The sequence below is a fragment of the Ichthyophthirius multifiliis genome (assembly GCF_000220395.1).
Source record: "Ichthyophthirius multifiliis unplaced genomic scaffold scaff_1120509251317, whole genome shotgun sequence".
Classification (NCBI taxonomy): domain Eukaryota; phylum Ciliophora; class Oligohymenophorea; order Hymenostomatida; genus Ichthyophthirius; species Ichthyophthirius multifiliis.
The window spans coordinates 24,002-46,403 of record NW_004085992.1 but is presented as its reverse complement, the minus strand read 5'-3'; the positions used below and the strand labels follow the sequence as shown (position 1 = coordinate 46,403).

Sequence of the window (22,402 nt, the reverse complement as noted above, 5' to 3'; positions counted from 1 at the left end):
TTTTTATGTTTTCAATTCAAAACTTTTTTTTTTTAATATTTGTTTTTTTTATATAAATATCTAAACTTATCCATCTTTCTTAGAAAAAATTAATACATATTAGTTTTATTTATTTTTTTTATTTTTTAAAGTTTGTTTAATTTATTTTATAATATAATTTGAATTTAAATTTTTAATCTTTTTTTATAATTTTTATAGATCAGAGATTAATTTTTAAAAAAGTATTTTTTTTTTTATATAATTTTTATTAATCATTTTAAATTTCTTTTAGCAAGTTGTTATAATTTCTTGTTTTTTTAATTTTTTAATCTTTAATTTTTAAAAAAATCAAATTATATTAGAATCAGATAAAAACATTATTTTTATATTTACTATTACATTTTTTAGTCAATGTTTTTTTTTTTAATTTTTCTATAAAAACTTATTTATATATATATATATTAATTTTGTTTTTTCATAGATATCCACGTGTTCTTTTATCTTTTTTTTTATATAATTTTATATATATTTTGGATTTATCTCTACCGTACATATTTTGTTTTTTAACTTTTTATTACTAAATAGCAAACTTTATATATTTTTTTATTATTATTCATCCTTGTTAATTATTTTTTTAATATTTTAAATCCTTTATACTCAAATTATTAATTTAAGAATTTTAATTGTTTGAATTATTAAAATATATATATATATATATATATTAGTAATTTTATATTTCAAATATTATATATATAATCTATTCTTAAACTTTCTATGTTAATATTAATTTATTAAATTTTTTTTTGTGTTTTTTAATAATTATATGTTTAAAGAATAAATTAAAATTTTATTAATATAAATAAAAAAAAACCTTATATTATTTTATCAATTAATAAAAAATAAAATTATAATGATATACCAAAATAATAAAAAAAGCATATATAATTCCCAAAAATTTTTACTAAATAACCCAATAATAAATACTTTAGAAGAATTTTAAAGCAATGTAAGCTTTAACAACAAAGAAAGTGATTTAATAGATATTTCTAATATGAAATCGAAAAAAAAAACACCTAATAATAAATTTTTAATAGCCAAAAAGTTATTTGAAATAGAAAATTAAAAAGAAAGAAAATAATCTGAATTACATATGCGTTCAAATAGTGAAAATAGTTAAAATACTATTTTTTAATAAACAAACAATATTTTTTCTCCTTAAAATAATTTACTATTTTAAAATTAATAGTATTAAGAATATAATAATGGTCCGAGATTTATTTATGGAAAATTGGTTCCTTATTCTATTGTTGGTTATTCGAAAAATATAAATAGATTATTTGAAAATTAGGAAAATACTAAAAGCTCTTTTAAAGATTTTACAAACTCAATTTCTTTAAAATAAGCGAAAAAAAGAATGATTTTTTTAAATACTAAAAAAAATTTGGAATAAGAACCGACTGAAGTTAACCTGAAATTCAGTACAGTATTTTTATTTTTATTTAAAATTTAACAAATAATATTTTATTTTTAAAAAATATAAAATTCTTTTGAAAATTTTAGAAGAATAATAATTAATAAAATAATCAAAAGATTTCAAAAAATGAACTTTTAATATTAATGAATTAAATAAACAAAAGAATCGAAAAAGGAACTAAATCTGAAAACGAGAAAATCGAAAAAATGAGAGTTTAAGAAAAAAATATACTCACAAGAGATAATCGAGTTATTGCTTAGTATTAATAAACAGCTTAAAAATGGGCAAAAAATATAAAAAAATACACGAAAAATTAAATAAAGATTCCCTTATGTAAACTTAGGATATTTTTCGGTAAAAAAAGAACTACAAAATGCTTATGATAACATAAAAACTAAAGAGGAAAATTCCGATCAAAGACTTTGGTATATGAATCTTAAATAAGATATTGGGAAGAATACTGTTCTAGTTAATAAAAAATACAAATGTGTGGAAGTTATTGAAAGAAATGTTTGCGAAAAAATGTTTTTAGATTAAAATACATAAAGTAGTGATCTTTCGAAAAATAAAAATAATTAAACTATATTTTAATTGGAAAATTTAGTTCATTAAAATAAAAATCTTCTAAAAGATCTATTTGTATTTACTAATAAAAATTAATTAAAAGATTTATAAGTTTTTATTTTTCTTTTTAATTTATATATGTAAAAAATATATTTATATACTTAAGGTTAATGGTAAAAATATTTACTAATTAGAATTATAAAGTATACTTAATGATGGAAAACCTTACACTTATTAATATAATTAAATATAGTAAGATGATTAAAATATTTAATGTGATTATTTTATTTATATTTCTATTTCTATTTTAATAAAAAAAAATATTTATAGAAGCTCATTAAGCTTATTTTTCAAATAGAGATATTAAAAATAATAAAACTAATTAAGACATTTAAAATAAATTAATTAAAGATGTATGTTAATCTCAGACAATTAAATAAGTTTATAATATGCAAAAATTAGCGAAGACAGGAAGATAATTTTACAAAAATTTATGAAAAATAAATAAATTTCATATTTACAATTTTAAATTAATAAATAATATTTTTATATTTTGTGAAAAATAAAAAAAAAAAAAACAGTAAAAATATAAAAAATCTCTCTCTCTTTTTTTTTTTTTTTTTTTTTTTAAATACATACAAATAATGTCATAAACAGTTTAAAAATATTTGGAATAATCATAAAATTAAGATCAATTATTATTTTAAATAAAATAAACATAAATAACTTATAAATAAATATAAGAAAAAATACAATATGGAATCTAAAAAAATTATCTAGAATGTATATATGGCGTACTATAATTTATAGAAATTGCCGAAAATATATAAATAAAACAAAAGAACAATATTTCATGTAGTGTAGAAGAAAAATTCGTAAATAATCTAATTAAGAATGATTTTATATTACCTTTGCCATAAAATCATGATATATAAACAATAATGGATACTTATCATTTTAATACAGAAAAAATATATCCTATAGGTAAAATAGGAAAGTTTGGTAGATATTTGATAAGATATGGAAATATAAAAGGTGGCAAAATCTATTAAATTAAGAAGGGAGAAATAAACAAGTAGTTTGATGGAAATTAGACAAAGGAAAAAAACTATGAAAGCTTTTATAAAAAGATCGAGACTTATGATGATCATAATAATAAAATTTTAAAATGGATTTCAGATAAAAAATACTAATAGTTTTAATATAGAATGATATTTGTAGACAATGAGAATAAAAAAAAATATAAAGCCTTATATACAGGAGTTCATTAAGAAGTAAATATTCTATTTATAAATAAAATATATTTTATTTTTATTTTTAGGCAGTTTAAATGAGAGACTATTGTATATTCTATTAAATTTTATAAATAAAAAATATTGATTATATTGGTTTGATTAATTATATAGTTAAATTTTATAGAAATTATATAATTGCTTAAAAAGTATTTATATATACATATTTTATTTTATTTTCATTTAAAATAAAAAAATGCAGTTTAAATAAATACTTAAAAGAAATTTTGATTATATGAAATAATTAATAATTATAGAACAAAGTAATGAAGATGGATCAAAATAAATGAATATAAATATATATAATTCTTAGGTACAAAATACTTTAAAATCAACTAATTTATTAAATTAAGATTAAAATTTATAAGAATTTGTAAAAATATATATTGCTTTAAAAATAAAAATAAAAATAAAACAAATAGTAAAATTGTGAATCTATTATAAACTAAAAATAATTGGAATTATCTTATAATTTAATAAGAAGTAAAGAAGAAGAAAAATAAAGCATTAAATAAAACCAATATAAATAAGAATCTATGATAATCAAACGAATCGAATCTTAAATAATAAATAAAACACAAGATGAAAATAATCCAATTGAAAAATATTGTAATGATATAAGTTAAATTAAATGTTAATCAATAAATTTACTTTTCTAAAGTTAAGAGTAAGAAAACTCTAAAAATGAATATTTATAATAATAAACTATTAATAAATCATCTTAATATATATATTCAATAAATTTATGTAAAATAAAACAAAATAAAAATTTATATATAATAATAAAATAAAAAGCTAATTATTATGAAATTCTTAATTAATATGATAATTAATTTTTTTAAAAATTCGCAGAAAAATTAAAGAATAATATAAATAAAATTCCATAGTTAGATCTATTGGAAAAAGTTAGATAAGAAAATGATAATGAAAATACAAAAATAAGGTTTGTTTTGTAAAACTTATTCATAAAATTCAAAAAAAATGTCTGTTTTTAACCAATATTATAAATTGAATTATTTGAATATATAAATGATAAAAAATATTTAAAATGTTTAGTTATTTAGAAAAACAATGACTTTTATACTTTTTGTTTTTAAGAAAATGAAGAATATTTGGAGTTTAATAATATTAGATTTTTAAAATTTCTAAAAAATAATTTTACTATTAAATTATTTGATGATATTTCACATTAATTAGTTGCTTAAAGTAATTTTTAATGGAATTATATTATTAAAGATTAAAATAATTTTTCTTTTGGGATATTATAAATAGAAAATATTAATGGTTTTTAAAATGTACTTGATGTTTTTTTGTCTTTTTAATGTTTTGTTTAGTTTAAAGATTAAGAGAAAATATAAAATTTGAAAGATTTTTTAAATAAAAATAAAGTTATTGTTTATTAAGAATATTAAGAATAAATTTATATGAAATAATTTAGTCCATGTTAATTTTAAGTTTTAATAAAGTTACTTTAATAAAAAAATATAAATACGACATCTTTATAATTACTAATAAATAAATAAATTAATAAGAAATTTTGTTTTTAAGAAATAAAGTATTAATTTTTAAAATATTTTATTGAGAAATAAGAAATAAATTTTAAAGATTATAATTAGGTTTAAATATAATAAATTATAGAATAAAAAATGTAATTATATTTTTAATTTTTTTGTTTTAAATAAAAAAAAAAAAAGAAATATTTTTTTAGATTCAAAGAATAAAATTGCATAAAAAATAATTTTTTAAGGAATTCCTGATTAATTTAGGATTAAATTATGGCTTTTTTTAGGAGAATTAAATAATTTTTTAAACGATTTAAAATAATAAATATAGAATAAATTTTAATATTAAAATATAATAGAATTTTATAATTAAATAAAAGTTAAGTAATAAAATTTTACTTCTGATCTCAAAATCATATTTTAATAAGATTTAAATTAATAATTTAATATAAATAACTATATAATAATTACAGATGTTTTTCATAATTATATTTATATGTGTTCTTATAATAAAAGTTTTATATATAAAAAATAATTGATTCCTTTTATTAATAAAGCTTATTTGCTTTTATGTTAAACTAAAGAAAATAAAGAAGAAAATCTTTTTGGACTTTTAATTATTTTTGTGAATAAATTTTGTAAATATTATTTTTTCGAGAATGATTTTAAATTGTAGAATGATATCTTTTCGATTTGCTCTTATTTTAAATCTATAAATCATAAATTAGACGAGTATTTAAATGTTTTAGGTTTTAGCATTTCTTTATTTTATTCTTAAAATGTATTAAGCTTTTTTTCAGAACTTTTTAACTGTAGTTTATTGTTTAGGTTATGGGATATTTTGTTTTTTTTAGGAAGTGAGAAAATTCCTATATTTTGTATGGCTATTATTATTAATATTCTTTAAGAAAATGAAGATTTAATTTTAAGTTCATGTAAAAAATTAAATGATATTTTTTTAGCTTTGGAAACTTATTGCTTTTTCGAGTTAAAAATTAATGATTTTATTTAAAAATGTTAAGATATATATATTAATATTAATATTTATTTGGAAAAAAATATTGGTATTATAAATGATAAATAAGATGAACTTTTTAATTGTAAATTTTAGTATTAAAATAAGTAAAATAAATAGACTTTTTTGAAAATTAATTTTGAGGAGAGAAATTTAAATTTAGATAATTTTTAAAATATGTTTAAGTAATTTTTAGAGTTTAGAAATTGTACTGATTTGGGGATATAAAAAATATTTATTTTTGTGGAAAAAATTTGCATTATTAATGATAAATTTAGGGATAATTCAATAAAAATTATTTTTCGGTATTAAAATATAAATAAAACTTTTTAAATTAAAAATATTTAGAAAGTCTAAATTTTGGAATATTTTGATTATATTTATGGTTAAAATAAGATTTTTGTTTAAATTTTAAGCTTAGAAAATGTTGTTTTGAAATAAATTTCTATTAATATTAATAATTATATATTAAACTAATTAACTAAAGATTAAATAAATATATTTGATATAAATAATAGTTTAGAAAATAACAACTTTATTCAATTTTCTATTTTAGTTTATTCATAACATTATTAATAATCTAATTTTTATATTAATTAAGAAATATTAAACTTATAGAAAACTAATAATTTTAATTAATTAAAATAATAAAGTATTTTTGAAAATATAAGTAATAAATCTTTAGATAGAATTAATGATTTGTGGAAGTATAAAAGTTTTATCAATAAAGATTATTTTTTACAATTAATTAAGAGAAACTTATAAACAAATTTTAAACTAAGTTCTGATTGTTTAGAATTATTTTAATAAGAAGAAAATATTTGTTTTTATGAATTCTTATTTTTAGTTATTTGTAATAACAAAAAGATTAGTTTTTAATAAAAAATGAATTTCATATTTTAAATGCTTTGTTTTAGTTCAAATAGTATTGATTGTGTTAATATAGAAGTTCTAGTTAGTTTTATTTATTTTTTTTATTAATAAAAAATGATTTATTTATCTTTTAATTAAATTTTATGTTATTTTAATGAAAATAATCTTTTATAGATTTTAAAAGCTTAATATTTTATTGAAATTAATAATAAAAAATAAAAATTTGATGTTTTACAATTTATTAAGTATTACATTTCTAATTAAATTTAATTAAAAGGAAATCCAGATTTTTATTTTGATTCTTAAGAATTTATAAATTCATTTTAAAAATTTTTAGTTAAAAAATATTAAATTAATAAATTTGAAGGATATTTAGAAATAAAATATAAAGTATTTTCTTTTTCAATTATATTATAATTAATATATAACTTATATTTTAATAAATAAAATATATATATAGTTCTTTAAAAGTATTAAACTAATATAAATTTAATTTGATGAAAACGGAAATATTTAAAATTAAGAAAAAGAAAAAATAAATGAGTATAATAATAATTAATTTAGTATTATTTTTTAAGGCTTAACTTTATTATAATTTAATAATAATCTTCTTAGCTTTTCATTAAATAATTTATTTTATGATAAGGAATAATTTTAGACTATCTTAAATGATTTTCCTCTTTTTAATTATTTTTTCTAAAATTCTGAAAGTCGGAATGTTTAATATAGATAAAATATTTGGATTAAAGTTGTTTTGGACAAATAATAATTAGGAACATTTTAATTAAATTAAGTAGAGGAAAAACAGGAATTAGATTTTTAGAAAATAAATGATAATTGGCAGTCTATAAAGTTTATAAACCTTGAAAATATAAAATAAAATAGAGACGAAATATTTGAAATATTAAACACAAGTACTATTTCAATTGAAATTCCTATATATATTTTAGTTGAATAAATAAATTATTATTTAATGCATATATGCATAAATTCTATAATTTAGTAAAAATAGAACTGGATATAATTTTATAAAAGCATTAATTTTATAAATTTTAATTAATAATTTAGCCATATTTAATTATATTATTAAAATTAATTAAAAGAGTTAAATTTATAATAGAATTTGTAAAATAATTTAAGTTTTTACAAAATGGATTAAAGTGTTTATAATTAAAAGTAAATTTGCTTAGTATTGAATTATTCTTCTAATTAAAAAAATACTATATTGCTATTATAAAACAAAATAAATTAAGTTTAGTAATATGCATTATTTTCCTTTTAATAAGGATATTAATAATGGCTTAAATGTAGAATTTATGGCTTTGATTAATAACTTCGATTTATTGTTGAATTTTATGATTTTCCATTTTGTTAAAAATTCTATTTTTTTTTTATTTTATTTTTTAATTTTAAATAATATAATTTTTTCTTATAAAAAAAAAAAGTGCTTTATGCAAAAGGAAAAAATGAAATATGTTTTGATTAAGATATAGATTTGTTAAGTATTAATATTGAAAGTGTAAAAAAATTAAACATAAAATTATTTTATATTTTTTTTATTTTAGTTATAATAAGAATTAGGAAATAACTATAAATTTATATAAATCTAATGAAATATTTTAAAAGGAAGAATTTTTTTTTTCTTTTTTTCTTATATCTAAATACAATATGTTGTAATAATATAAAATTACAAATGTATATATTATTTTGATTATGCAATATAAATAATATTATTTTTGATTTTTATGATTTTTTTTTTTATTAATTTTTATTAAATATTTCATTATATTTAATATATAATTTATCATATTCTTATTCAAAATTATTCAAGCTTATTAACTTTAAAAACACTATATTATTTTTGATTAATTTTCTATTTTATTTATTTAATGTTTTATTTGATTTAAATGCAAATTCGTATTTTATTAAGTAAATTACTATATTATTAAGTAATCATTTTTAAAAAAATTATAATTAAATAAAAATAAACTAATATTGCATTAATTTTATTAATTTAAATTAAAACAAGTATTAATTTCCCTCTCCTTTTATATTTGATTAATCATTAATTTTTTATAATAAATTTTTTTATATATAATATATAAAATAATTAATAAAGAAATAAAATACAGTATATTTTTTTGGAGAGAGCATTTTAATTAGTAAAATGAGCAAATCTAATTTAATTAAAAAAAGTAGTATTTAATTCCTAAATCTAATCCATATTCTAGTGTATAAACAAATGAGAATATTAATATTTAATATTTATTAGTTTCTTGTTATTTGAAATAAAAATATTAGAAATCAAAAATTATATATTAAATTATCGTAAATAATAGTTTATATTTTGAATTTATTCTCTAGTCTATATTAATTTCATTAAAACAATCTAGACTATTTTAAAGTCTAAAAATAGTGTTTTTAATGATTCTAAAATTCTTTTTGCTATTAAATTAGTTTTATATAATATTTAGTTGTTTTCTATAAATTATTATACTCTTATGTAACTAATCTTATTCTTTTTTATTAACAATTACTGTTTTTTTATAATTTCAATTTTATTAAAAAACAAGATTGTATTTTTATTATTTTAAAAAAAAATTAATATTAAAAGGTTATATAAATGCATTAAAATAATTAATTAAATAGATAATTTATATAAAATTGTTTACTATATAAGTTAATTTTTTTTTTTTTTAAAAAAAAAATAAAATATTAACAATATAATTTTTTTTAATTTTACTTTAAATTTCAAAAAAACTAAAAAAAATCAAATAAATAAATAAAATATAATTAATTAAAAAAAAATGGGAAATTGTGGTGGATGTGAGGACAATTAAGACTTTGAATATACAACAGAAACTAATTTACATAAAAAAAAACATTTTAAGGGCAATTTTAGCCCAGAAAAAGAAGAAAATCAAAAAGAAAATAATTATTTCGAAAGTAATATTCAAACTTTTCCTTAACCTAAAACCTTATAATCAGATTTAAAGAATAAATAAGACCTAAATCAATAAGTAAAATAAGACTTATAAAAATCTATAAATCATATACAAGTTTCCGAAAAAACATTTTCAAATAGCAAGATGAAAGAGTCAAATAAATATTAAAATTCGAGCAATTTTAAAAAATAATAAAAATTTTCCATTAAATTCTAAAACGATGCCATAAATATACATATTCCATCTGATTTGACTTAAATAGTTAATATTCCTGATTTTTCGAATGAATATACACGTGAGGTAATATAAAAGTTAGGTCAATTTAAATATAAAGAATAATAAGAAGAATATGAAAATAATGAAGAAATAATAAAATTGCCTTTTTACGGGCCATCTGAGATTGAAAACGGGGTATATTATATAGGTTAATGGATGTACAGGTAAAGACATGGGAAAGGGAAATAAATATGGTCAGATGGATCTGAATATGAAGGTTATTGGAAAAACGACATGGCGAACGGAACAGGAAGACTAATTCATGCAGATGGTGATGTTTTTGAGGGAGAATGGATAAACGATAAGGCCCATGGACAAGGTGTGTATTTACATAGGGACGGAGCATCATATAAAGGAGAATGGAGAGAAGACAAATAGCATGGATTTGGAATTGAAAGGTGGGTAGATGGAGCTTATTATGAGGGAAATTACTATATGGGAATGAAGCATGGAATGGGTAAGTTTATTTGGGCAGATGGGAGTGTTTATGAAGGGGAATTTAAGGATAATAATATTAATGGAAATGGGAAATATTTTTGGAGTGATGGAAGGGAATTCGAAGGAAGCTGGAAAGATAATAAAATGCATGGGAATGGAATTTTTACGTGGAAAGATGGGAGAATTTATAAAGGATAATATTAAGATGATAAAAAATGGGGATTTGGAGAATTTAGTTGGTCTGATGGAAGGTAGTATAAAGGTTATTGGGTTAATGGAAAATAACATGGAAGAGGTATATATAAAGGGTCTAATGGAATTGAAAGAAATGGAGAATGGAATGAAGGAAAGAAAATTAGATGGATTGATAAATGATTATTTTATATATATTTTACTTATTTTTAGTTATAATATTTTTTATGTAAATTTTTTAAAAATATCAATAAAAAAACAAAATAGATATTCTAATTTATTTCTGTATTTTTATTGTTATTTTATAGAGATTTTTTTTCAAAAAATATAGTAAAAATAAAAAAAAATTATGAGAATAGTATAATAATATATATATATATATATATATATATATATATATATAATATATATATATATATATATATATATATATATATTTTTGTATGAAAAAATATAGTTATATTTAGTATATAAAATTAAGTATATAAATTACTTTTAATTTTTTTTTATAAGACCATATTTGTTCAAATAATTATTTTATTTATAATATTTATAAAAACATATATGTATAATATATGAATTTTTATTTTAAAATTATTTAATTAATAAATGTTTTATTTTTATCTACCTACTGATTTTTTTTTTTAAAAAAAAAATTATAATTTTATAAAATAAATTAAAGTAAAACAGCGGATTAAAAGAAAGATGAAAACATGAAAATAATAAATAAAATTAATAAAAAATAAATATAAAATAAATTATATTAATAATAAATTAACATAGAATGTTATTATATTATTTTTGTAAAATTAAGTAATGATAATTAATAAATAGAATATTAAATTAAAATTTTATTTAAACTTTATAATTATAAGTATTAAAAAAACAAAATATATATTAATTTTAAAAGGTATAAAAAAAAAAATTTATATTTATTTAGTAAGCTTTTAGAAAAAATTATAATTTAATTATATTATTTAAAAAAAATTACATAAATATTTCTTAATAATATTTTTATTTAAAATTCAAATTAAAAAAAAATAAAAATAAAAATTATCATATATTTAAATATATATATATATAATAATTATTATATATATATATATATATAAAATTATATATATATATATAAATATATATTTTATTATATTATTTTTATATTTGTTTTTATGAAAATAATTATTTTTTAATCTATTTATATCTGAACATTATTATATTAATTAAACTATGAATTTTTTATTTATTTCTATAAAAAATATTTTAAATATTTTTTTTTTTTTTTTTTTTTATAAAAAAATATAATAACAAAAATAAAAATTGTAAAAGAAAAATAAAATTTATATATGTCTTTAAAATTATTATAATAATAATCAAATTTGATTTACTTCCTCATTTAATATATATATATTTAATTTTGTACTTTTTACAAATATAAAATATTTATATTTTATTTTATAAAGATAATTAAAAAAACAAATATCTAAATATATAAAGATTAAATATATAAAGAAATAAATTATAAAGTTCAAAAATATAAAAAAAAATAAAAAAGAAATATTTTTTTTTAATGGATATAAACAATATTTTAGAATAAGTGCTTGCTGATAATAATCTTTAAATAATAAAAATTCAAAATGTAATTCTAAAATTTTATATTTACTTTTTTTTACATTTTTTAATAAATAAAAAAATTAATGTAAATGATATTTTTATTTTAACAATTTTTTTTTAATAAATTAAGGGATAGTTTAATTTAATGAAATCTATTTCTTAATCAACATTTAATTCCACAATTCATTAGGAAAAAATATAGAAAAAATGTATAGAGCATTTAAAATATTTAATTCAAGAAAAAGTATAATATATAATTTACAAAATAAATTAATTATATATCCATATAAATAATAATATTTAATTTATAAATAATCACTTATTTTATAAAATAGACTATTTCAAAAAAATTAGAAAAATATGTATAAAATGTAAATGATTTTTATTAAAATCCAAGTTTAAAATGCTTTGAAAGAGTAAAATATATTATTATATTTTACATTAATAAAAAAATAAAAAGCTTAACTTAGAATTATCATCTTTAGTTTTTAAATCTTAAATTTGTGTATATTAAATAAATATAGAATAATAATATTTAACATCTTATTTTATCAATAACGGATTTTAAAATTGTTTTATAAATTTATATTAATAACCTGACGGTAGTCATTTTGATTCGATTTTAAAGGATGATTAAAAAGTAATAATTAGTGAATAAATTAGAAACGATGTAATATTTATTTATTTTTTTTAAAAAAAAATAAAAAAATAATAGATTATAGGTGAAAATTATCTGTAAATAGAAGAAGATACTATATAAGAAAATATAGAAAAAAGTTTGAATAATCTAGTATTAAAATCATAAAATAATATATTTATATGTATTTTAATTAGATATTAAATGAATCACCTACTAATCATGTAAAAAAATAACCTTCTATTAAAAGAAAACATAAAAAATCACTTTCTGATACATTTAAAAATCCAATATATAATCCTTTTTAACCTTCTTTTAAATATGAGTTGCCTGAATTCTTTTTTGGAGGTATCGACTTTAGTTTGAATTAAGATAGTAAAAGTTTTAATAATAATAGTACTAATATATATACTAATTTAAGTTTTGAAAGTGGTGTAAATAATAAAAGTGATAGTTATCATTTTTAGAAATTGTTAAATAAATAAAATGAAAGTTTTATTGAAAACAATTAATTATTTAATTAAAATGTTTAAAATTTAAATGCTTAAAATTAATAATTTTAATAATAATGGTAAGGAAATTAAATATAGGCAATTAATTTATTAAACCCAAATTTTTAATAATTTAATGTCCCAATTTTAAATAAATAGTTAGGATATTAAGGATAAATATAATAAAATAACGATGATATATAATAAAATAAACTTGAAAATAACTAATAGAATTATCATTCTTTAAAACAATAACATTCAACTCCTAATTTAAATTAATTTTAATAATAATAACTTGAAATTTCAAATCAGAAGTATACTGGAACTTTGAAATTTTTCGATGAGAATAAAAATTATGGATTTATTGTAATGGAAAATGATAATACTAATATTTTTGTACACTATGATGATTTACAAAAAGCTGGAATTACAAAAGAATTTTTAAAAAGCTCAAAATAAGGAAATTAAATTAAATTTTAATTCAGTTGTTTAAATTATATAGGAAAATATGATAAATCAATAAAAGCGGTTGATCTATAGGTTATTCCAGTAAGTTAAAATTAATAAAAAATTAATAAATTTTTTAATCATAATATTAATAATATTTCCTTTAATAATTTTACTAATAATTTTTAATATGTAAATAGTAATATGAATTTATTTAAATAATAACTTATGTAATGAAGATTTATTTTTATTATTAGGGCGGAAATAATAATAATTTTTTTTTTTTTATTTTTATTTTATTTATTTAAAGAATTCACTTCATTTAAAAATATATTAGCTTTTTTGTCCCTCTTTGTAATAACGAATTAATAAGATAAATATATAACATAATATATATAAATAACTATATAAAATATTATATATTTAAATTAAACGATAAATACACTTATATATATTAAATGTTTTATGAATATATATTTAATTATTATTTTTTGTTTCTTTTAAAAAAAAAAAACAAAACAAAACAAAAAAAACAATTATTTTTTATTAATATATTATTTATTTTTTTATAAAATGTTTACTTTATATATAAAAAATAATTATATTTTATTTTATTTTTTTTTTTTTTTTTTCTATAATATATTAATATTAAATTTATTGCCTAATAATTACATTTTATATTTTTAAAATACATTATTATGCCTATTTTATAATATTTATTTTTAAAAAAATCTAATATAAATAATTTAATATCAATCTTTTCTAAATAATTCAAAATTATTAGTATTTATTTACTCACTTTAGGTATAAAATTAAATTCTTTTTTTTTTAATTTTAACTAATTCTTCTAAATTTATTTTATATAAGTTTCTCATAATGTTTACTTAGTTCTTTATTATTATTTGAATGATATAGAGTATTTTTAGATATATTACTATAAGAAATCTCTTAAGTATTTTAAGTAATCTCTTAAGTATTATATGTATTTTAACTATTTTTAGATTCAAGTAAATTTTATTCATGCCATTTATTAATATTATTTTTATTATTATGATTATTATTATTTTTATTATTAAATTAGAAAATAATTGTATCATAAACTTATTTTTTAATATTTTCAAGTTCCAAATTAGTTTTTTATTTACTTTCTTTTTGATTAATTTTTTCTTATATTTTAATAGCAGTATCAATATCATCTTCGAAATGAACTTTATTAGAAGGTTAAGTATTTTTTTATTATTCATTATTTTCTATTTTTATTGTTTACCCATGTGAAGATTTTGAGTTATCAATAAATTTCATTTCTATTTATTCGATTTTACTCTCTGTTTTTTCTGTAGATAATCTATCATTATATATATTTTTCGAATTGTTAGTAATTAAATATTCTATAGGTTTATCGGTACAAAATTTCTAATAATTCACATTTACATTTCGAACGTCTTTAAAAGTACTCAAAAATTACAAAAAAGCAATTATATTTTTTAATTCGATATCCTAATTACTATTTTTTATAGTAAAGGTTTCTAGTTTTATCTCGTTTTATTCACAATTTATAAAGTTACTATTTTAATTCTATTATTAATTTTATATATATAAACAAACAAAATATTGTTTTTTTAGTATTTTTCTTACACTTATTATTATTATATCCTATGGTTTTCTATTTAGAGTATATATGTCTTTTTTTATTTGACCAGTATTTTAAAATGTACAATTTTCTCTAAATAATCGAAAAGATATGAATTTTTCTTTATCTATATTATCTAATATTATATCTGCATACTTTTATTAGATTTATTATATATATATATATATATATATATATATATATATATATATATATATATATATATATATATTTATATATTTAATACTTCTCTAACACTATTCGTAAATATAATTATTTCATATAAATCCTTTAATTCTTATAATAATTAGTATATACCAGGTCTATATTTTATCCATATAGTTTTTTGATTCTTGTTTTTTAGTTTAACCTTTATTATTTTTATTTTTTATTTATTATTTAAAATCAATAATAATGTATATATTTTTTATTTTATTTTTATATATTTATATTTGGGGTTTTTTATTTTTTTCAGTATACATTAATGCTCAGATCATAATTTTTAAATTTATTATATGAGGATATAATTATGGTTTAGTCTAAATCTAACACCAATGTTTTTTTTAATCACTTTTTTCTGGTAATTTTATTGGATTTTATTAGATTCCTTCAATAAATTCACTTATAACTTAATTTGAAGGAAAACTTTATTTAATTTGAGAAAAATATTGTATTCATTTTTTTATTTTGTATTTTTTTATTTTGTATTTTTATGGAAAATAATTATTTTTTACATTTATTAGTTTTTAAAACAATTACAAAGTTTTTAAATGAAACTGGGAATACTATTTATAATAAATTTTAAATCTAAAATAAAATATATTGTTAATTATTTTAAATAACTTTATTAATTATTTATTTGAATTTGATATTTGATCATTTATTTAAGTTTAAATTTCTACTAAATTATGATAATTTTCTTTTTTTTACATATTTTTTCTTTTTTAATTAAATGTTTTTTATATAATATATATATAAAATAAGTATAAATATGTATATTGTTATCTTTATATATTTTATATATATATTATTAAAATATATTAGACAAATTTATTAATAAGTAAAAGTAATTTTTATTTTAATTATTTTTTAAAAAATAAAAAAATATTAAACTATTTATAAAATTCAAGTATATATATATTATTTTTTTCTTTTTTATTTTAAATTATATATTTATTTATTATTTTTTATAAAAAAAGAAATTATCAGTATTTGTATGATAAAAAAAAAAATATATTAATGATTAATTTTTTTTTTAATTAATATATATTAATATTATATTAAATTATGAAAAATATTAAATATTTATTAATAATATAATAATTATATATTTAAATATAAAAAATTAAAAAATATATAAAGCTCGAAATAAATTACTTATTTAAACGAAAAAATAAAAAATAAAAATTATTAATAAAATTTATATATATTAATAAACATTATTTTATTTCATAAAAATATAAAATGAATTTAGAATTAGATAATATAAAGGTCCAAAACGAAAGAATATAATACAAATAAATTTATGAAGTAAATGGAAAGTAAATTATAGAAGATAATGACTTAATAGAAATTATAGCAAATATATTAACTGAAATTATATAATAATACGATAAATTACCAATCGAATTCATATCAAATTTCCATGGGAAAAGCATTCCCAATATTTCTATAAAAGATTATTTGTTAAGAATACATAAATGTTCAAATTGTGCATAAGAAAGTTTTATTCTTGCATTAATATATATAGATAGGTTGACTGAAAGACATAAAAATTTTTTATTAAACAGTTATAATATTCATAGGTATATATATATATATTTATATATATTTTGTATGATTAAAAACATTTTAATTTAAAAAAAAGAGTTTTAATAACATCAATTATGCTTTCTATTAAATTTTATGATGATAGATATTATAATAATGAGTATTATGGGAAAGTTGGGGGAATTTCAATTTAAGAAATTAATTAGTTGGAGAGAGATTTTTTATAATTAATAAACTTTAGATTACATATTCATCCCTCTATTTTTTATAAATATCGTGAAAAATTACTTGAATCTTAATAAATAAGTGAATGATTTTTTTTATTTTTGAATAATTTTGATATATAAGCAATATATATATTAACATATAAATAAATATATATTCTTATTTTATTACCTTTATTATAGTTTTTTTTTAATATATTAAAATTATAACGTCTATTTTTATTTTGTTATTATTTTTAATATAAAAGACATTTTATTGTTATTTTTATTATTAATTTAAAATATTTTTATTTTATTTAAATTAAAAAAAAAATATAAATAATTTTAATATTTAAATGAATTTTATTTAAGCAAATTTTTAATATATTTAAATTAATAATAATCTGATAATTATTTATAGTTTTTCATTTTATTTTTATTCAAATTTAATGAATATTATTAAAAAAAACATTTTTTTAACTTATAACTTTAATAGTAAAAATATTATATATAATATTTTATTAGAAAAATTAAAAATATTTATTTGTGTTTAAAAAATAAAATTTATATAATATATAATATATAAATTATAATATATATTATATTTAATTTTTATTTTCTATTTGATTGATGCATTTTATTTAAAAATAAAAATATTAAGTGCTAAATAATATATCAATATATGTTAAAAAAAATAAAAAAAAAATAAAAAAAAAATAAAAAATAAAAATGATTATAAAATTATTTTTCAAAAATAAATCAAGCCAAAGAGGCAGCGTTTAATTTTTCACAAGTGTCTTCTAGTAAATTCAATAAAGCTTATTCTGTATTTTCCCTTTAATAAAAATATATATATATATATATATATATATTATATTTTAATATTTTAATATTAATTTATTTATAGATATAATTTATTTTAATAAAAATACCTATTTTTTTTTCTGTTTCAATTTCATTTTTAATTCTATTTACAACTTCTTTTAACATACTAAAAATTGACTATTCACTATCATCCCTTTCTTTCTTTTCTTATTATATTATATTATTTAATTTTAATAATTCTTCAGTTGTTTTTTTCATTATATTTTAATCCATTTCTTCTCTTTCGTTTTTTTCATTATTTATATCATTACTTAATTTCGGTAATTCATTTTCTAACTTTTAATGTAATTCTTCTATTGTGTCACTTCTAATTTTATTTTCATTTAAAATTTCATCTTTTATTAAATTAACTTTATCATCAATTATTCTAAATATTTTATTTTCACCATCTTTTCTAGCCTATAATTATTTATTATATTTTTATATAAATATTTATATATATAACATTTTTATTTTACTATTATTTCATTCTCTAATAATTATGATAATTTCTAATCTAAAACATATATGTCTTTTTATTTTTTTTCAAATTGAGAATCTCTCAAAAATCTATCTTCTTATATAAATTTGGATAATTATTATATTGTATCTTTTATGGTTTTTATCTTCTTTTCTAGTTTTTCTTCATATTCGTTTATTTGTTCTTCCAAGTCATTTGCTTTTTCTTCAGTAAAATCAATTTTTTAAGTTTTTCCTTTTTCATAAACATTACTTTGGATATAATTTAACTTTTCGCTTATTTTTTATATTCTATCGTTATTTGGCGATGCTTTTTTGTTTTGTTTTTTTTTTTTAAAAAAAAATAAAAAATATTTTTATTATTTTTACATCTAAATGACATTTTTTTTTATTAATATTTTTTAAATTTTAAATAAAATAATAATTTAAATTTTATTTTATTTTTATTTTTTTTTTAAATATTTTTTTTTATTTTATGTTTTGTTTTTTTTCACTTTGATAAAATTATATATATAACAATTATTAATAAAAGTATATAATTTGTTATTGAAAAAGCTTTAAATATATGACTTTTTTTCCATAAAAATTCAAATTTTTTTGTATATTTGTTTTATTATTCAATATCAACATTATCTACTAATTATTTAATTTCTACATCTTTATATATATATATATATATATATATATATATATATATATATCTATATATATATATATAAATAAAATATACTTTCTTAATTATTTTATAAATAAGCAGAACTATTTTATTGTTATATTTATTCATTTTAGCTTAAATGTTCTATATTTAATGCTTATATGTTTTATTATTCCTATAGTTGGGATGTATAATTATTATGCTCTTACTGTATTTAATTATTTTATTAATTAATTCTAGTTGATGACTTATTTCTTTTTATTTATAATTAAACACTACATTTTATTTTTAAAAAAATACTTCATTTAAAACGTAGAATCTCCTCTCTAATTTTTTATTGACATTTATTACCTATATTCTTCCATATTATTTATTTAAAAAAAAAAAAAATCAATAAATTTATTTAATTATAATAAAATTTTAATTTATAAAAAAAAATAAAAGTAGTATATATATAGATATATGTATTCGAAAAAAAAAAAAAAAAAAAAAATGATAAGTAATATAATAAAAAAAAACATAAATAAATTTTCGACAAAAGAAAATAGTTTCCTTTAAGATAAATACACAATTGAGTTAAAGGATTAATTTTTAAATTTATATAAAATAAAATAACTAATTAAACTTTAAGGTTATTCTACATAATAAGGAACATAAAATTATAAAAATAATCATATTTCTTAAAATAGTTAAAACACATATATATATATATATATATATATATATATATATAATTTTTACTAAAAGTACATCCTAAAAATTATAAAATTCCATTTAAATCTGATTTAACTTTAACAAGCATAGGATTTGGTTCTTATTAAGGAATACCAGAATAAGAAGATGATATTAAAGTTATTTTTTTATAGTATATTTATATATATATATAAAAATAGATGTTTAATGCATTAATTAATAGTTTAAAATCAGGTAGTATAAATGTAATTGATACTGCAATAAATTACAGATATTAAAAATCTGAAAGAAGTATAGGAGCGGCTTTATAGTATTTACATAACGTCGAAAAAATAGGCAGAGATGAGTATTTTTTATGCTCAAAAGGCGGTTTTTTACCAGAAGATGCTGATTAGGGAATTCCTAGTTAAGTATTAGTAAATGAACTAATAAATAAAGGAAAAATAAAATAAGATGATATTGTTGGAAATTGCCATTGTATGCATCCAAATTATTTAGAGGAAGTTTTAGAAAAAAGTTTAGATAATTTAGGAGTTGAATGTCTAGATTTATATTATTTACATAATACTTCTGAAGTACAAATGCCTGTTTTAGGCGAAAAGGTATATTGGAAAAAATTACAATAAGCTTTTGAGTTTTTAGAAAGATAAATATAGTTAAAAAAAATAAAAAATTACGGAATAGCAACTTGGTTGGCTTTTAGATCTCCTCCAAACGAAGAAAAAATTCATTTAAGCTTAGAAAAAGTAGTATAATTAGCTGAAAAAATTGGAGGAAAAAATAACGGATTTAAATTTATATAATTACCTGTATATTAAAATATATATAAAAATACATAATATATATATATATATAATATTTATATTTATATTTAATGATCATACTTTTTTTAGATTAATATTATGATGGCTGAATGTTTTTCTGAGAAATGGTAGAAATTTTAAAATTAAGATTTACAATTATTAAGAGTTGCTAGAGAATTAGAAATTAATGTTATTGTAAGTTCGACTTTGATGGGTGGCAAACTATTTTAATCTCCCTTATAAGGAGATATCTTTAAATAATGTAAAAGTAATGCCACTAGGCATTTATAATTAATTAGATCAATACCATCCACTTCTATATGCAGTAATTTATATATATCTTTTTCACTTTTTTTTTATATTTTTACTTCCTTTTTAAAAAATATAATATAATGAAAATGTATTTAATTACATATTTTCTATTGACATTTTATTATATTTTATTTATTATAAAACATATATCTGAATATATAAAAAGCAATATCATTAAATAATACATTTATTTATTTTATTATTAAATTTATAGGTGCATTAGTTGGACATAAAAGTTATAAAAATGTAATGGATAATTTAGAATTAGGAAAAATACCTTTATTAACAGAAGATGAATTTTGGGATTATTTATTACCACTAGAAGAAGAAGATATATAATAAAAATGAAAAAACTTATATTAAAAATAAAAATATATATATATGTATATATATTTCATAATAATTATGAAAATTATTATTATTATATAAAATTATCAATTAATTATATAATCTAATCGAACATAGATATTAAAAAATGTTCAAAAAGTGTATTAAATCACGCACATACATTAATATAGTAAAAATTATAACGAAACTTAACATTATAAAAAAGTCATAAAAACCTGAATTATTAAAAAATTATAAAAAAAAAATCCAAAAAAAGTTCAAAAAAATATAAAATTTTTTCCATCCTAAAATATCCAAAATAAACAGAATTTTTTTTAATATTATAAGTATAAATTATATCATTAACAATTAAATCTATACCAGTATTTTTTTTTTATAACTCTCCTATATAAGATTCTTTTTGATTTAAATTGCCATTTATATCATCGTCTATAATCAAGTATTTATAAGGGATTTTTTCGATGAATTCTTGTTTTTTTTCATAAAGAATATTCTCTTATTTTATAAAGAGCTTTTATTAAGGCGAATTTATAGTACTTAAAAAATTGCCATATAATATTTAAATATATTTCAAATTTTATTAGATATTTTTATTTCTAAAATGATACTGGGGTATTATTTATACACATGATGATTACTTTGTTATATTTTTGTAGCCATAGAACATTTTTTTTAGCAATAATTCTTTAAAAGACATTTTTGTGTTTATTTGGATGAAGTATTAATCTTTGAAGTGTATTTAAAAGTTTTATTTGTATTTTTCGAATATGAAGGAAAATTAAATTTAAAATTTAGTTTATACTTAAATGGCGTTATAGAAGATATATTTTTGATAATTGTAATTTAATTATAATTTATTTCATATTAATATTAGTTTTTCTGATATATGTTATGCTTCTTATATAAAA

General features: G+C 15.1%; 4 protein-coding genes across 4 annotated transcripts, besides 36 other annotated features; 3 read left to right on the top strand and 1 right to left on the bottom strand. All coding sequences in view use genetic code 6, as the record gives it.

The window, feature by feature from the left end:
• Positions 1–5,128: 5,128 nt before the first annotated feature.
• Positions 5,129–5,187: a microsatellite.
• Positions 5,188–8,564: 3,377 nt separating this feature from the next.
• Positions 8,565–8,605: a microsatellite.
• Positions 8,606–9,450: 845 nt separating this feature from the next.
• Positions 9,451–9,506: a microsatellite.
• A 282-nt stretch (positions 9,507–9,788) lies between these two features.
• Positions 9,789–10,733, top strand: IMG5_180530 (MORN repeat protein; the record flags this gene model as incomplete). Its single annotated transcript, XM_004027549.1, has 1 exon — positions 9,789–10,733. One exon carries the CDS (start codon positions 9,789–9,791, stop codon positions 10,731–10,733), a length of 945 nt encoding a protein of 314 aa, XP_004027598.1.
• Positions 10,734–10,916: 183 nt separating this feature from the next.
• Positions 10,917–10,987: a microsatellite.
• Positions 10,988–11,266: 279 nt separating this feature from the next.
• Positions 11,267–11,309: a microsatellite.
• Positions 11,269–11,327: a microsatellite.
• A 270-nt stretch (positions 11,328–11,597) lies between these two features.
• Positions 11,598–11,648: a microsatellite.
• Positions 11,603–11,700: a microsatellite.
• Positions 11,603–11,703: a microsatellite.
• Positions 11,609–11,690: a microsatellite.
• Positions 11,619–11,682: a microsatellite.
• Positions 11,619–11,700: a microsatellite.
• A 328-nt stretch (positions 11,704–12,031) lies between the features above and the next one.
• Positions 12,032–12,088: a microsatellite.
• Positions 12,089–12,453: 365 nt separating this feature from the next.
• Positions 12,454–12,492: a microsatellite.
• Positions 12,493–14,104: 1,612 nt separating this feature from the next.
• Positions 14,105–14,159: a microsatellite.
• Positions 14,113–14,158: a microsatellite.
• A 514-nt stretch (positions 14,160–14,673) lies between the features above and the next one.
• Positions 14,674–14,714: a microsatellite.
• A 49-nt stretch (positions 14,715–14,763) lies between these two features.
• Positions 14,764–14,811: a microsatellite.
• Positions 14,812–15,537: 726 nt separating this feature from the next.
• Positions 15,538–15,606: a microsatellite.
• A 436-nt stretch (positions 15,607–16,042) lies between these two features.
• Positions 16,043–16,078: a microsatellite.
• A 203-nt stretch (positions 16,079–16,281) lies between these two features.
• Positions 16,282–16,327: a microsatellite.
• Positions 16,328–16,830: 503 nt separating this feature from the next.
• Positions 16,831–17,450, top strand: IMG5_180520 (hypothetical protein; the record flags this gene model as incomplete). Its single annotated transcript, XM_004027548.1, has 2 exons — positions 16,831–17,171; positions 17,234–17,450. The coding sequence occupies 2 exons, from the start codon at positions 16,831–16,833 to the stop codon at positions 17,448–17,450; spliced, it is 558 nt and encodes a 185-aa protein (XP_004027597.1).
• A 125-nt stretch (positions 17,451–17,575) lies between these two features.
• Positions 17,576–17,654: a microsatellite.
• Positions 17,621–17,661: a microsatellite.
• A 243-nt stretch (positions 17,662–17,904) lies between these two features.
• Positions 17,905–17,944: a microsatellite.
• An 82-nt stretch (positions 17,945–18,026) lies between these two features.
• Positions 18,027–18,068: a microsatellite.
• Positions 18,027–18,069: a microsatellite.
• Positions 18,029–18,069: a microsatellite.
• Positions 18,070–18,148: 79 nt separating this feature from the next.
• IMG5_180510 (hypothetical protein) lies at positions 18,149–19,054 on the bottom strand (the record flags this gene model as incomplete). Its single annotated transcript, XM_004027547.1, has 3 exons — positions 18,149–18,174; positions 18,272–18,623; positions 18,683–19,054. The coding sequence occupies 3 exons, from the start codon at positions 19,052–19,054 to the stop codon at positions 18,149–18,151; spliced, it is 750 nt and encodes a 249-aa protein (XP_004027596.1).
• Positions 18,186–18,216: a microsatellite.
• Positions 18,639–18,677: a microsatellite.
• Positions 19,055–19,113: 59 nt separating the features above from the next.
• Positions 19,114–19,174: a microsatellite.
• Positions 19,175–19,343: 169 nt separating this feature from the next.
• Positions 19,344–19,401: a microsatellite.
• Positions 19,402–19,740: 339 nt separating this feature from the next.
• Positions 19,741–19,774: a microsatellite.
• Positions 19,775–19,968: 194 nt separating this feature from the next.
• On the top strand, positions 19,969–21,494 carry IMG5_180500 (hypothetical protein; the record flags this gene model as incomplete). Its single annotated transcript, XM_004027546.1, has 4 exons — positions 19,969–20,026; positions 20,086–20,840; positions 20,925–21,159; positions 21,361–21,494. Exons 2-4 carry the CDS (start codon positions 20,232–20,234, stop codon positions 21,492–21,494), a joined length of 978 nt encoding a protein of 325 aa, XP_004027595.1. The 5' UTR covers positions 19,969–20,026; positions 20,086–20,231.
• Positions 20,037–20,071: a microsatellite.
• Positions 20,853–20,902: a microsatellite.
• Positions 21,478–21,527: a microsatellite.
• Positions 21,528–21,546: 19 nt separating this feature from the next.
• Positions 21,547–21,596: a microsatellite.
• Positions 21,597–22,402: the final 806 nt, after the last annotated feature.